Here is a 15,853-nt window from a genome sequence, read left to right on the forward strand (position 1 = left end):
TCTTCATTCAGGACGGAGGCTCGGATGTCTTTACCTGAACATTTCTGTTCAGTTTTTTACTAAGGAGAAAAACGCCGACAGCTGTTCGTAACCCAGCAACCAAAAATCAACAAAAGCAAGACAGTGACAAAAAAACAAAAAAAAAACAGAACAAGATCCTGTTAAGAAATCTTCAAAATAAAAGACTTCCTCTAATCAAATAAATCATGTCTCGCACTAAAATATATTTCACTTCACCCTTGTAATTATATACAATTATGTTCAATTCAATTAATAATCATTATCATGTAAATTATGCTTAACATATCATTGTAAATCAGTCACTTATCATGCAAATATACTGAACAACATACAAGTGTAAAAAAGTCACAACAACCACAACACGTACAACAGCAAAATCTATTAAAGGTAAATTTGGCTGAAAGTTTGAACTTGAGATTATTTAACTGACATTGTAAAATTTTAATGTTGAAAACTAGAACCTGTTTGAAATGCTAAGCACTCTCTCTTCACAACACTGTCTAAAACTCCTGGGCAGGGAAGTTGTTTTATTTTATTTTATTTTTTTTCCGGCCATTTTTGCCTTGGTTATCCGTTTTGTCATTTTGTTTTTGCTGCACTGCTGTCTATTCTTTTTCATGCTTTTCTGATAGTTTTTTCTCCAGGAGGGCTGAAACAATTAATAGGATTAATTGTGATGAATTGACTATTAAACTAGTTAGCCATCTGATTAAGTAATTGATTAACTCCCAAATGGAGTAAACAGACATAAAAAAAAGGCCATTTGATGACTAATGACACAGTCAGAGCATGTTAAGCCAAAACTGTCCAAAACATGTTGTGATGGTCGCACCTGCAGCCACACATTGGTAACCACACTCAACACCTTTTCACTTTCAGCTTTCAAATACTTTTCACATCCACTGCGGCACAAATAGATTTTTGTTTCTATATTCGTTTGTTTGACAATGTTAAAATAGATTAGTTCTAATGTTTGTTTTCTTATTTTAAAAGATGATTTTTATCTGTTTATTTGCATCTGTTAATGTACTAACTTTGCATAAACAAGTCTCAAGTGGTGAAATAAAAAGCAGCAAAATATGCCATTTTTGTATCCAATTAATCAATTAATCGTCAGGGTAATCAATTACTAAAAAATATCAATAGTAGCAGCCCTATTCTCCAGATTGATTATATTAAAATTTATACAAAAATTCTTCTTTCCCATCAGGTTCCCCCGATGGCCGCCTGCAACATTCTGCATTTAAGTCCTTCTTTCCCACTCAACTTATGCTACCAAGGACACATAAGATGTCAGAATTATACTGTTATCGACTCTCTGTCAGAAAGAAGACGGCCCCTGCTGCCCTCAACGGATCCGACCACAGGAGCATTTCAATCTAACTAAAAATTGAACTTGATTTCAAGGACAGATTGAAATTATGAAGCCTCTACATTCACCAGCTGGCAAACAGAAATGGAACAACCTTAGAAATTAACCAAATCATTCTTTGTAGAGGATATGTAAAACATGTCTGGAGCTGCTGATGTGCTAGGAATGTTTTTTTTGTTTGTTTTTTTTGCCTGATTTTAAAAATAACATGGAGAAATGTGATTTTTTTTTTTTTAAATCAGACATGCATCAATGCATACACACTTAAAATCAACTTCTAACTTTTGTGTCCCACTAGCCTGGAAAAAACCAGCTCCTTCATTTATGCTTTGCTTCATACATGGGGTCTAGACCCGATCGGCTATTGAGAAAATGATTGTCTAATTGAGGTGTGAACTTCAAGCTCCAAAGAATTAGATTATGATACCCAGTTGCTGGCGTTTGGCCGTGACATATAAAATGTACCAGCTTGATCATGAAGGAAACTATGCAATGAAGCTTACTGGAAAATGCAAACCATCCCAAAATAGAAATGTCAAGCCAAATGGCATCTTTACCAGCAATAAAATGTCTTAAACATTCTTCTTGGTCTGACTTTAATTTCTCAATGCTTGGAGAAGTGGCCAACACAGACTGAAAGACTTTGTTCACTGCGGAGTCAGTGAACGAAGCTACAAGCAGGTTATAACCCTAAAGGAGCCCAGAAAATCGATATCATCGTTCATAACTTCTCCTTCTGTTCGCCGATTGGCCCGGAGAAACCGAGGTCAATGGGAGAAATCTCAGACAGAGTACTGAAGGGAGATGAGAATCAAGCTGAATTGCATGGAAAGGCATTTTCCCAGCTAGTCTTCCACATCGGGTTGATGGGGTAACAGGTCCAGAAAGGAACCACAGACATCTCTCCCAGGCCAGACTAGACACATCAGTCCATTTTAAATTCTGCATCGTATTCAAAAACAATCTAATTATTATTAATAATAATGTCACCAAAAGCTGCTAATGCTGCTCATCAGATGGAGACATAAAAGAGAAGCTACTATCATTTTAAAAACAGACACAGAAAAAGCTGGAAGACATTACGTTCTGTCTATCGTTTACGTTTTCGCACCGTACAGAACAAATGTGTTCGAGTGTGTCGTTTACAACCCATCAAATATCATCATTCTTTATTCTATTTTTATGCTAACGTGTAAAACTATTAGGGCCGTTGTAAACTAATATTTTAGTAATCAAGTAATCTATCGATTATTCTTATGATTAATCGGGTAATAGGATAAACAAAAAAAAATATTGGTAAATCTAACAGCAGTATTACTATTACATATCAATATCAGTCCAATTTTTCACATTTGAGCTTCCCTAACAATTACTTTTCTGTAGTTTAGAAAATTAACCTGTAACAACCACAGCTCACTTTCTAAATTAACCTGCAGAAAAGTTATACAAAAATCTGGAATTATATTAAATGTAATAATAAAGAGGCAGACTCACAAATAACCTATTTGTGAGTCTACTCACTATTTGTGGCCTACTCACAAATAACCTATTTGTGAGTAGGCCATTATAAAAAATGTCTACACTCCAGCTTTCTGTTGTATTCGTCTTCAGTCAGTTTAATCTGACTAATGTTAAAACTAATATTAGCTCCTATTAGTGTGTGTCTGCAGCATGTTTGCATTCCTGTCTTGTGCTCCTCAGCGTGTGTGAGTGTGTACGTCTGGCATCTGTTATTCTGAATGGTGCGTTGGCCAGAGCGTTCGCGCCTCAGGGTTTTTGTGCATGTGCTCATAGAATTAGCTGCTATGTATGAGTGGGAGTGTGAAATTCAGTCGTTTTGTGCTCCTGCCAAGCGCTCCGGCTGTGCCATCATCATTTGCATTAGCGCTCTTCATCTCCCGCTTCACAATGAGTCATTCTGGTTGATTTCACAGCAGAGATGTTGAGAATTATAAGAAAACCAAATCGAATTTTCTGCAAAGATTAGCACTTTACAAGCGACTCGTTCGTTTTTATTGGTTTTGACGATGCCGTGCGTCCGCCTGCGAGTGTGATCATCCTCTTCTCACCTATGTTGGGGGAGACCAAGGCCACAGGGTTGAGGTAGGTAAGCTTCATGTTCTGGGCGAGGTTCTTGGAGTACTGCTCCAGCAGCTCCGTCAGCTCAGCCGGACCACCGCCGAGAAGGTGATTCTGATTTTGAGCGAGAGCCCGCCAAAGCCCGGAGGTAGCGGGACCCAACAGCACGCTGCAGCCTCGCAGGACGTTCTGAAAGCAGCAGGAACATGAACAGTCAGAAAATGCAGATAGGAACATGGTGCAAGAAAATTGGGACCGCTGGCACATGGTCTCAACTGGAACTTTATGCTACAGACCAACACAACACAGCAAAATTGTTTAGCGGAAGGAAAAATGAAACAGTCACAGGTTTTTTGCAAATCAAAATTTGGAAAGTGTCGAGTGGCTTTGTCCTTTGTTTTATAATGTCCAACATTTTAATGAACTGTGAGACGCTTCCCTGGCCACGACGACGGAAAACACCCCCCAACCCCCACAGCCTGATACAGCCACCATTACGCTTCACTGTGGGAGCTGTGGTATGCCTTCTTGGTGTTATTATGATTTGCATGCTGGCCAAAAAGTTTGATTTTGGTTTCCTCTCACCACAGCAACTCTTCCACTAATGTACATTGACCCCATTAGTGGAAGGGATGAACAACCAACAGTCTCTTGCACCTGAGCTGTGAACCTCCACAGCTCTTCCAAAGTTACAGTGGGCCTATTGGCTGATTCCCCGACTGACTGTCACCTTATCCAGCCTGTTGGTTTATGTGGACGGCCATCTCTCGGGTGGAGCTTACTTGTGTCAGTCGCTTTACATTTTCTGATCTCGTATTAAATAAATATTCACAACGTTCTCTCTGAGTTCCTTGGTCTTTATGGTGCCGTTTGTTCACTAAAACCCTCTGAGTCCTTCACAGAACAGCTGGATTCACATTAAGACCAAATTAATGGTCTCTCTTTATTACCCGTGGCTTCATGAGTCGAAGCGTAACACGCCCTTAATAAACACTTTAAAGTGTCAAACTCTTTCACTTCAAATGTAAATGTTGGATGTATGAGCAGAGAAATGAAAAGGAACCGTTTCTGTTCTTAAGCAGCAATGTAAACCCTTTCAGCTGTGTTTCGCCATGAATGACAAAAATCTAAGCTTAACGTCAAACCAGACAAAATCTTCATTGCAATTAGAGCCGGTTTCACCAGCGTCCGTGACGCCTGTCATTTCCTTTCGTGGCGACCCTGGAAGGAAGCCAGTTAGAGGCATCGCAGACAAAGGCCACAGCCTTGCACACTCCTCTGAACAAAGAGTAATATTTGAGGCGGTGAATCTTTGCAGTCAGGCTGCACTGAAGCTAATAAACTACTGCAGTGTCATGCAAGGCTCAAGGGAGGAGAAAAAAAAAATACATACGGCAACCTCCAGACAAACAAGGGAAATTACAGACAGTGCAGTATTAGAAGAAGGTGGTGAAATGCTCAGGGAATTAGGAAGGGTGTAGAAGAATGAAAAAAATGAAAGAGATGGAGGAGGAATAGGAGGATGGAAGGCAGACAGTTGGGATGAAATGGAAAAATTCAAACCAGCAAAGGAAATCTTTTGGGGCAGAGATCAAATACGCGACTACTGAAGGTTTCATACTTTTTGGTATATTTGATGTTGCTGAAATGCAGTTTTGTAGGCAAGCCATGAGTCTTTCATTGTCTTTATTGTTCTAGCTCCCAGGGTTCTGCTCATGTTTTGAAATATGGTTTTCAGAACATGATGCACTTGTTTATTTATATCCCTACATCAGCCATCATCATTACATAGTCTGCTGTTTATGATATATTTAGCACTAAAAGCAAATATGTAAATAAATGATAAAAATAACATAAATCCAAATCACAATCTTGATATGTCAGGTCAGACTTGCTTGAGTTTGTAGCCAAAGGAAATGCAAGTGAACACAATCTGATATGTTTTTCTTAGTTTTGGATGCTGTTTTGGCAGCAAATGTTAAAATATGCATAATGAATAAAGAACAACACAATGAATTAATTACTCTGTAGTGAATAAAGGAGAGAGGATGTTAAGTGTCTGACTGAATATAACAGGAAGTGCTTCTATTTTGACAAGCAGGAAGTGTCTGGATAATTAGCTCTGCCACCTTAGATTTTATTTAGCTCATAATAAAATACTTAGACTGATGAAATGTCTAAAAACACTGAAACATGTTTCTGTCTACAAAACAAAATAAAATAAAAAATAATTTCCATGGTTATTTTGGCATTTGGCCAACCTTAGAATTAGACAACAAGCATTACAACAGCATTAAGTGAAGCCAGTAACCCACTCAAAAAGTGTGGAGGGACTGAAGATGTACACCCAAACAGATTGACACTAATAGGGTGTTGTTTCCCATCCTGCTTCTTTAGTTACATCAAGTCTAACAGGAGGAAGAGGCTGGGAGACGAGGTAAAAGGTAAATCATTTTGCAGAGAAAATAAATGACAGACTGAAAATGAGGCGACGTGAACGTAATTGACAAATTGCATGTGCCAGTCAAACAACAGGCTTTAATATTCACGCTGTTTTGAGCAAAACCGTTTTAATCACGATTTCTGGTTCTACACAATTTATACTAAAACGACAATTAATACCCCAAATACAACGTTATCATAGAGTAGCCATAATTACGCCATAAACACGCAGCTCTATAAACTGACATGAGGGTTCTTTTTGAATAATGTGTATTGTAATAATTACACAGTTTCAAATGCATAACATTAAAATTTTTCCAGCAAACTTACAGTAAGGACTCCAAACAGTGCCATCATTCACAGGTCCATTTTTTAGCACAGCTTGATCATGGAATGTTTTACATCTTCTTTATTCCTGATTGAAAACTCTACTGTCAATCGTGCCTTTATTCATTCTTCCTGCAGCTACAAATCTCTGCTGCATCCCCTGTGTTACTATAGAAACTGTCCTCTGCATCACCTGCTCATGTGGCCTAATAGCTGCTATCTAAAGTGGGGTGTCACCTGTTATCAGATGTATATTCTTGGCCTTTATTGGGTAAAAAAAAAAACAACAAAAAAAACACTTGGCTGCCTGTGATTATGCTTCAGAGATAAACGCTTATTAACTTTAAAGAGACAACATAAAGACAACAGGAATGCTTCACACAGGTAGGGCTTCAGATTACAGAGCCAGCGATTTCAGGTTTTTGTTCAAGAATGAGCAAAAACTATATATAAAAACTACTATTGCACTACTGTGGCAATGCACAATGGGTTTATTGCACTATAAAACAGCTGAAGGTGTAATGGTGATTTATTGGCAGATTAAATGTCAGATAGGAGGTTCTTTTTTGGTTCCTTTTGATTTTCCTCTGTATAGGATATAATTTATGCTGCTGGGTTGGCATAGAAACTGCCTTTGTCAGACAATCACATATTTGGCAACAGGGAGAATTTGAGCTACATTTGGCATTAGCCTGGGCACCACACTGTAATTAGCTGCACATTTACTCTTTAAAATGAAACAAAATTAAGTTTATCGACCCCTCTCAGTTTTTAATAGGATAAATCTCTTCGACAAAAGATATACAGCACACAAATAATTGAACATTTTGCCAGATTTAAACGTGGATTAGGTTTGAAATTAGGAACACAAACTTGAAAATACAGGATGGATTCTTTTGCTTTATTTGATTAGAATCTCTTCGGTTTTTCAGCCTTTGTTTACCTCCACAGGGTGTGGCTACGTCTGTCAGGAGACGGATGAAATCCTGAGTTTTAGCAAAGACTAATTATTTTTACCAGATTTTTAAATCAGAGAAAACCATTCCTTTTTTTTTTCTTTTTCATGCGCCATGGGCCTTATTAAAATGAATAAACGACTCCCTGGAAACTGAACAGCTAAAGATTACAGAGCGCAAAATATGAGGTAGTGTTGGATCACCACTAATGTCCATAAAATCTTAAATGTGTTAAGGAAAGCTGGATAATGCTGTCATCAGCTTCGTCACCACTGACATTGCTAGAAAGAGATGCTGTGAACTGCTGTGGTGTGTAAGAATGTTTTTGAGTGACAGCGATAAAGCAGAAAATGAAAATATTTTTCATGAAAGAAGGCTCTAAGCTCATGTCTTTGCTACAGGAAACAATTTAGAAATACCTGAAGCATCAACTGAGACCTCGCAAATGGAAAAGGTGACTTTTTTTAAAATTCAGTTTAATTGTCTTTTTCTGCTAAATTTGAGAAGCACATTAAATATTTAAAGAACCCAAATGAAATGTCTGTCAGTCGGCTGTGATCGCCTCAGCTGACTCATCCTCAGCTGTCAGGGTTGCAGCAGGAGAAACGAGATTCTGATGCGTTTAGTTGACATGTTGCAATCTCTCCTGGGGTATGTCAAAGCAGCAGCACTTCCCATTTCAGAGGTAGACATCTTATTTTAACATTGAGTCACCTACTCTGTCCCCTACAATGGTGCAGTCTATCAATCATGTGCAGGCAGTGCTAAAAAAAAAGCAGCTTTTTCAAACTCAAGGTAAAATATAAAGGAGTGAGATGGAGACGAGGTTTCAAAGTGAGAAATCTTAAAGCTAGCTAACATCAAAAACTAGCACATTGTGACTGAAAGGTCTCTTTAGCCTACTTGTTCGAAAAAAGTATTAACTATTGTTTTAAGCTGTGCTTAACTGGTATTTCAAAATACCAGTTATGCCAAATTTCAAGTCAAGAAATTTGGTTGCAAAATTGCAACACTGAGCAAATAACAGAAATTACCTGTGCGTACTGATGATTAGTTTTCACACTGCTTGAAAATCTGTGCAACTTCCTTTTTATCATTTAATAATTTATTAGTCTGAAGATTAAAGCACTGCGTGTCATCTTTTCAGTATGTTTTACACAGGAAAATAATTGATGGCGCACCAACTCCAACCTGCATTTCCTCTGTACGTAACTATCAGCAACTTAACTCAACGTAGCAACCTAACTTTACACATCCAGAGTTAAACAGGGATACTGTCAATTTTATATGAACAGACGCTGATAAAACTGTTATATAGAGAATGACAGAAGAACCTCGTCTTGCCATTTCTGTGAACACTCAAACTAGCATTAGCACCTCAGTAAAGCAGGTTATTGTATCAGTTTAAAACTAGAACTAATAAAGGTAACAGCAATCTGCGTTCGACGTATGCACATCACACGCACGGGAAATGCTGGAACCACGTAGACGACAACGTGACAGTCCGTTACCTCATTGAAGTGAGCGTCCTGAGTGGCGGTGAGGCCGAAGCCGCTCTGCTGGGTCTCAAATGTCAAGAGGCGGGAGAGGAGACGTTCGGCAATCTGCAGGTCATTGCCGTAGAGCCGGCCGGTAGCCTCGGTAACATCCCTGAGTTGGTGAGCAAGCTTCTTCTCCACGATGGTGTTGAGCTCTGTCTCGTTACGTTCCAGGGAGTCAAGCTGCACAAAACAACAACAAAAAATAGAAATGCATCACTTACATCCTCGGAAATGATTTCACACACAAACAAGATATTAGCATGGAAATCTCAAGGTACTCAAAGTGTAAGCTACAAACACTATCCTTGATCCTAAGAGAGAATTTAATTTGGTTCACCAAAAGTTATATTTCTATTTCCTTCCCTTACTTTTCAATACAGTAATAAATTCTCAGATTAGCATGTTGATGTCTGAATGAGCTGGTGACCTTGCAAAACAACTCTGAGCTTTAAAAAGAGGCAGAATGAATCAGACGCAAATTAATCTTTTCAGACATCCCCCCGATTTTAAATGAATAATCTTGTACGGTCGAATGAAACCAATAAACACAAGTATCTCATTGGGTACGTCTGTAAAGTCGTCTACATACAGCAATGTTGAGCTCCACAAACGGAGGCGAGGTGCAGTTGTAAAGGTCGGGCTCCAGCCACCCTCTCTCCACATCACAGTGTCTGATTGCTGCGCCTGACGGAGGCAGAAAGGGAAGCTTTAAAGACGTTGTTTGAAACGGACAAGGATTATAATGGGGAGGCATTAATATGAACGTGCTGACCGACAGAGCCTTTGGGGCAGGGGACGGCAGCAGGAAGGTTAAACTTGGTTCGGGGCCACCAGATCCCCTGAGTGATGGTCTTTGGACAGCCATCATAGATAACTGCAAGGAGAAAAAAAGTTTTACATATCAGGATAAAAAGCCAAGCCACTGAAATTATAAGATTTTTCTTTATTATGCTGAAAAAAAAAAAAAAGATCTGGAGCTATTTGAAGTTTGAAAATAAACCAACAAACGCTTACACAGTCAGAGACTTCCAAGCAAACGAATCAAAAATAACAGACGCTACGAGAAAAAGATTTGAAAGGATTAGTTTCTTCCTTCTCACCTTCACATCCTGAATTGGTGACTTCGGCGAAAGGGTTGTCGCACATGTTGCACTGGCGGCCAATCACGCCAGGCCTGCACTGACACTGGCCCGTCTCGGGGTCACACGACCGTGAGAAGGAGCCCACCGGGTAGCAGTCGCACGGGAGGCAGGTGTCAGAGGCCCGAGGTCGATAGTGAAACTCCTGAACAGAGAAGACGAGGTCCTGCAGTGACCGCACTCGCCAAACTCAGCCTGACTTTTGTCAAAAATGTTCTGCAGTTCAGTTTTGGAAATGGTATCAACACATATCAGGTATGTGATGTGGGAAAAATATCTGGAAATTTGGACAAATTCACTGTGATGCTACATGATAATGATGAGACATTTTGGTGTAATTATCTAATTCCCCTTTGGGAAAAATAATAAGTGTATTTGAAATTACAATAGAGTTAAAAAAAAAAATCTTTTTCTCCACCATTTTTTCTCACAGCTGCTCCAGATCTGCACCTTCAGATCTTTCCCTGACAGCAGAAGCTTAATGATCGCCAGAAGTGCATCGTCTGTTGCTTTTGTTTTTTTTTTCTTTCTGTGCACTCAAAAACAAAAGCAGCAGTAACATGAATTACCAATCCAATGTCAAATTAGCTGTAAGGGCTGTAAGGGCTGTATGAGCTGGATTTACTGGACATACAAGTGCCACTTTGCGGCAGAAAGGGGGGGTGGGAGGTGTAATTATTACGGAAACACTGTCCAATGGAGAAACACAGAGGAGAAGCAAAGCAATGCTTAGACATTGATCTGGATCATCGTACAAAAATCTGGAGATTCTCCAAGACTCCAGAAACCATCAAATGTCTTCCTCTGGGATGGGTATGGATCTGTCTGTGTCTTTGTGTGTGAGTGTGTAACGTGTGTGTCAGAGTCAGAGCTGAGGTCAATATCAGAGATTAGAGATTGTGGTCAAAACATCAGATTAAGTGCTGGGAATATCTGGGTTAAGCACACAAACATTTTACAGCAAGAATAAATGAACAGAAGGTAGATGTATTGAAACGAAGGACTTGATTGGTGTGTAATAATACTCGGTGATGTCTGGCCTCATCCACCGAATGTTTTCCTCTGTTTTTAGGTGAACTTTGAACCGAAGAGCTAGCAATTATTTAATACGTTTTATTTTGTTTTTTGGGGGTAAAAGCTCCAGTCCATTTCTAATTCAAAACTGTTCAACGATCTGAGACTGATGTTGCCTCAGCTGCCGTGTAAATAATAAACTACTTTTGTTTCCTTCAACCGTCCTTTCGTGTTTCTGTAATCAATACACACACTTTTCCACTCAATTTTTGATACTTTTTCTTTTCTTCTTTTTTTTTTTTTTTTTTTTTTTTTTTTTTTTTTTTTTTTGGAAATACTGTAGATGCACGGGTTGCCCACAAAACCAAGCTGTTGCGTTTGCGTTGATTACCTTGCAGTGACAGTGTCCACTCGTCTTGTTACAGTCGGGGTCAAAACCTTTGTTCGTGTCACAGTGACAAGGTCCACAGGTGGGAGATCCCCACCAGCCCCTGGGGCACTGGTGGTCGATCCTGCGTGTTGAAAACACAGACAACAGCAGACTGAGTGAAGCAGATCAACAATATGTATCAGTAGTAGTGTCAGTCTGGCAATTTGTTTATTCTGAAATGACTCGAAAAGAGGAGACTTTAAAGTCGCAGCTGAGTCTCTGCTCCTTACAAATAAATATCTTTAATATAATAGCTTTACCATCAAGTATGAAGTTTGAGAAGTCATTGAAAAACAGATTTTCATTGGTTGTCTGCATTCTCTTCTTCTTCTCTCCACTTTATAGTTTATGTGATTAAAGGGGCTTTGTAGTAGTATATGCATATATGTATGAACACTGATTGTATAAGAGACATCTGAAAAGATCAATGAATCAAACTTCTAAATTTAATCGTAACAGATGTATTGGGAGATATTAGAAGAAGTGTTTATTTTATTAGTGTCTGTCAAGGAGCATCTTAAAGGAAAACACACACATTAGTTGAACTGCGAATCGCCTGAACTCAAACAAAGAGCAGATGATGTGGAAAAGCCGAAGCGGAGTGGATTTCTCTGAGAGGCAGAGAGCTCGGTGTCAGGTCAGAGTCACTCTCGCTGTGAAAAAAATTGAGCACACGCGTGAAGCCTTAACGCGCGAGAGTATCTTCTAACTCCTGCCTGAACCTGTCCCACAGTGAATTACAAGCAGCACCGGAGATGTGGGGCAACAAGTCAGAGAGGGAGCTAACAAGACACACCGACGCTCACCGAGCTTAAATGGTTTTAGACTTCAAAGTACTTCAGACGCTGTTGACATCTCACAGGTAAATTGGGGTTCACTTGCTGAATCAATTAAGCTTGTTTGCATGTCTGTGTGTGTATGTGTGTGTGTGTGTGTGTGTACCTGTGCTGGCAGTACTGCCCGTAGTGATTGTCTCCACAGTCACAAATGTATCCATGGGAAGAACTCGGCTTCCGGTGGCACTGAGCCTCGTTTTCACACGGGTTCAGGTGGCAGGCGTCCGTGCAGCTCTTCCCGTAATACCCTGTGAAGAACAGAGGGAAGCCGTTCTTAAGCAGAATATGTGACTTTGTAAAGTAAACGGGTGCAATTACAATTAATACAAAATATTCAGTCTTTTACAGATCAGTGAATAAATTTCAACACCTGACAGCACTTTTTTGTGTTGAAGATGTGACAGACCAAAGAAATCACAACATTAGTAATTATTAGTCAGAAGACGTGAGACGTTTGTACAGAAAAAAAAAAAAAGTTTCATGACAGCATGTCTACAGGCGTATTCAAACAGCTGCAACAACGAGACTTTCAGCAAAGTTTTCATTCATATTTTACTTAAAGACTAAAGATGTCTCTTTTAAAACGTCGGTCCAGTCGGAGTCGCTCTCTCCACTCCCAGACTGCTAATGATCTGAGTTTGCACGAAGCAAACTCAGATCATTAGTTTGCAGATTGTTTTTGTCATAAATACACATTTTTTCGTTTTTATGGTGTCTTTATGATCAGCTTAGATTTGATTAAAAACAATTCCTAAACAAAAAGTGGTTTTACTCGCTTATTTTCACTCACACAACATTAGACAGTTCTAAATAACACCGTTCAGACACAAGGCAATCCAGAGGGCTTTGCAGGAGATGAAAGGAAAGGGAAATAAAAATAACAAAGCATAAGCATGAAAGCAATTCTTAAAAGACATATAAGTTGCAATGCAGATATGAAAGATATCCTTTGATATTTATTCATTAGTCTGATCGTTTGTGATCAAAAGCTGCAGTAAACAGTCCAGATTTAAAGGTACAAACCGTTTCTGTACATCTCAAGTTTTAAGGCGGTTTGTTCCAGAGCTGGTGAGCACAGAAGCTAAACACTGCCTCATCTTGTTTAGCTCTGGTCTGAAAAACGCTGAGTAAGCAAGTCTCCGAAGACCAAAACGATGCAGAAAATTATAAATTACTGTTTTATACAACAATAGAAGAATTACTGTGCAAGCTCTTGAAAACAGAAGGAAGAAATAGTTTCAATATCCTAACTATGGATCAAACTTAAATTAAAAACACTTTCAGTTAATCAGAGACATTAAATATTCAATTTGTTTAAAAAAAAATGACTAAATATTACCTAAAAAAATAAATTAATCACCTGTATTGGGCCATTTCACTAATTAAATCGTTCCTTTTTAATATGACCCCCAACTACAAGTTTACATAGTAAAGCACTGATCATGAGAGAAAAACTAGTGGGAAGGAATAATTAATAAACATGAATTTATCTAAGCAACACAAACTTCTCTCTGTGGTAAGGGCCCCCAGGTCTCCAGCAGTGAAAGCAGCATATAAACTTTAAAACACTCCAAGGTAGTTGAAAACACTTCTGCAACACACCCACTGCGCTCCCTTCAGAGCTGCACCTGTGCGTTGCGATGAATGAAGCCGTCACTCACTCCAGTGCGATCCCCAGACACTCCACACAAAACACACAGCGGCCTCTTACATGGTAATAGAGGCGCACACATGAAACCCCTTTTTAATCTAACGACTAAAGCGGAGTGCTTCATGAACACTGTCGGGCGTGTTCCTGAACAAATGGAATCAGCTTCTCACCAAGGGCTTATTTTAATACGAAAACGACATAATTGGGCAATTTAGTCTTTAAGGAAGGGTTATTTACAGAAGCAATAAATCAACTCTGGGGGAATAAACGGTAAAACACCTTTAATTTCCGGAGGTGAATAAAAGTTTCTGGTATATTGACTGAGATGGAAACAGTGAATAAAAAGACAATTTTCCCTTAGTGGAAAATAGATGTTTAGAATAAAAATATCTGAGGGATTTTACTTATCCTTGGGATAAAGCATTTCATTTTCTACTGGTTCCAGAGCAAAAACAATTCACATCATTGTATTATGCTCTGTGTTTATATGCTTATAAAGACAACCACTTTTAGGAAAATCTTAAAGCATGACTTATTTGTTGATCTGCTATAACAAGCATATTTTTGCTCCAGGGCCCCTTTTCCTGTTAAGAACGTTACCAACACTTAGAGCGCTTCAGACGAGGAGGAATCTGGGACACCAAGCATGACTGGCTGGTTTTTAAAGAAGTGATGGGCTTATATTGTGGTGTTGCTGAGATGCGTTTGTGAACAAACTGAGCTTAAACAAAAAGAAAACATTAAACTCACACCATCAGATTGTAACCACACCAACACAACCATCAAGCGAAGATTATTCTTCGCACTTTTACAAAGTAGACTTGCCAATTACTTTAAAACTTAAATTTAGATAAAAATGTTAAATATTTTCATGTATTTATGCTGAAACATCTAACTAATTATTTCCTTTCTTCAGTAAAGAAATACTAATCTTATATATATATTGTATGTGTTAAAATTATGCATTTTATATAAGGACCTTTGATGGTTTGGAGCTTAGTTTGAACACCGGCTCACCTGACTGTTCAAGAACATACTGTATTTTCCGGACTATTGAGCGCACCTCACTATAAGCCGCATTTACAAACTAAAAAAAAAGAAAACTGGAAACATACATTTATAAGCCACACCGGGTGATAAGCCACTGGTATCTCTGCTGCTCTTGGTTTTCCAAAAGGACGCCATGGATTTGTTCACGCCGAGCTTATGTCCAGCGGCTATTGATCTGTACTGCTAAATCAATATCCTTCAACTTAAAAACTGAATCGTATGAACTTCATGTTGTTTCCATGATGAGGGGGTATGAGTTTGAAAACATTTCTTCGTCGTGCCTGCTGCTAGCATGCGCTTGTTCTAAATGAAAATCAGCACTTTCTTCTTTGATTTCCAATTTTGACTTCTAATGATTCACTTCCTGCTAAAGAGCCCCCTGGTGGTTGGAGAAAAATACACAGAAAAGCCGCACCAGGCTGTAAGCCGCATGGTTCAAAGTGTGGGGAAAAAAGTAGCGCCTTTTAGTCCGAAAAATACGGTAATATAAATGTTAACATCCAAGGAAACCACACATGTACAAAGGGAATACAGCGGCACAGTTGAACTCTGTGTTCTGTTCATACACAATGTGAGAATCAAAATGCACGTATGCACATATCGGGTTAAAAAGTGATGCAACTTTTGCAGGAAGATCTCACACTGTACCCAAAGCGTCGTCTTAATCGATAAAGATCTCTGCTTTCACCTGCTTAACCCTTGTGCGTGCGAGGACTGAGGCAAACGTAGAGGACTGTGACAAATGATACAAGTTTTACGTGTGTGGGGTCAGTTGGACCCCATTTCTACATACAAGGGTTATAGCAAACCACCACAGCCTCCAGGCTCCATTTTTAATTTCACAGCAATGAACTGAGGGATTTTTGTTATGGATTGAAGAGGCAATGACTGATGTGCGCAGCTCACCGAGCAATCCTCCCCTCCCTCTGGAGCCGACAATGATGTGTGAGGTGGGCTTTTGTGTGTTTGTCTGTAGAAAATGCAGCAGAGAGTCT

At 39.1% G+C, this 15,853-nt stretch overlaps 1 protein-coding gene across 3 annotated transcripts in view; it reads right to left on the bottom strand.

Moving 5' to 3' along the window:
* Positions 1-15,853, bottom strand: part of celsr3 (cadherin, EGF LAG seven-pass G-type receptor 3) — a 101,629-nt gene that overhangs the window by 18,759 nt on the left and 67,017 nt on the right. For all 3 annotated transcript variants that reach the window (XM_016663734.1, XM_007577420.2, XM_016663733.1), the window contains 7 exons: positions 12,264-12,405; positions 11,283-11,403; positions 9,839-10,022; positions 9,511-9,612; positions 9,328-9,422; positions 8,709-8,918; positions 3,463-3,661 (listed from right to left, as the gene is read on the bottom strand). In XM_016663734.1, coding sequence (XP_016519220.1) covers positions 3,463-3,661; positions 8,709-8,918; positions 9,328-9,422; positions 9,511-9,612; positions 9,839-10,022; positions 11,283-11,403; positions 12,264-12,405 — 1,053 coding nt within the window. The remainder of the gene's footprint in view (positions 1-3,462; positions 3,662-8,708; positions 8,919-9,327; positions 9,423-9,510; positions 9,613-9,838; positions 10,023-11,282; positions 11,404-12,263; positions 12,406-15,853) is intronic.

The sequence above is a fragment of the Poecilia formosa genome, unplaced genomic scaffold, assembly GCF_000485575.1.
Source record: "Poecilia formosa unplaced genomic scaffold, Poecilia_formosa-5.1.2 Scaffold440, whole genome shotgun sequence".
Classification (NCBI taxonomy): Eukaryota; Metazoa; Chordata; class Actinopteri; order Cyprinodontiformes; family Poeciliidae; genus Poecilia; species Poecilia formosa.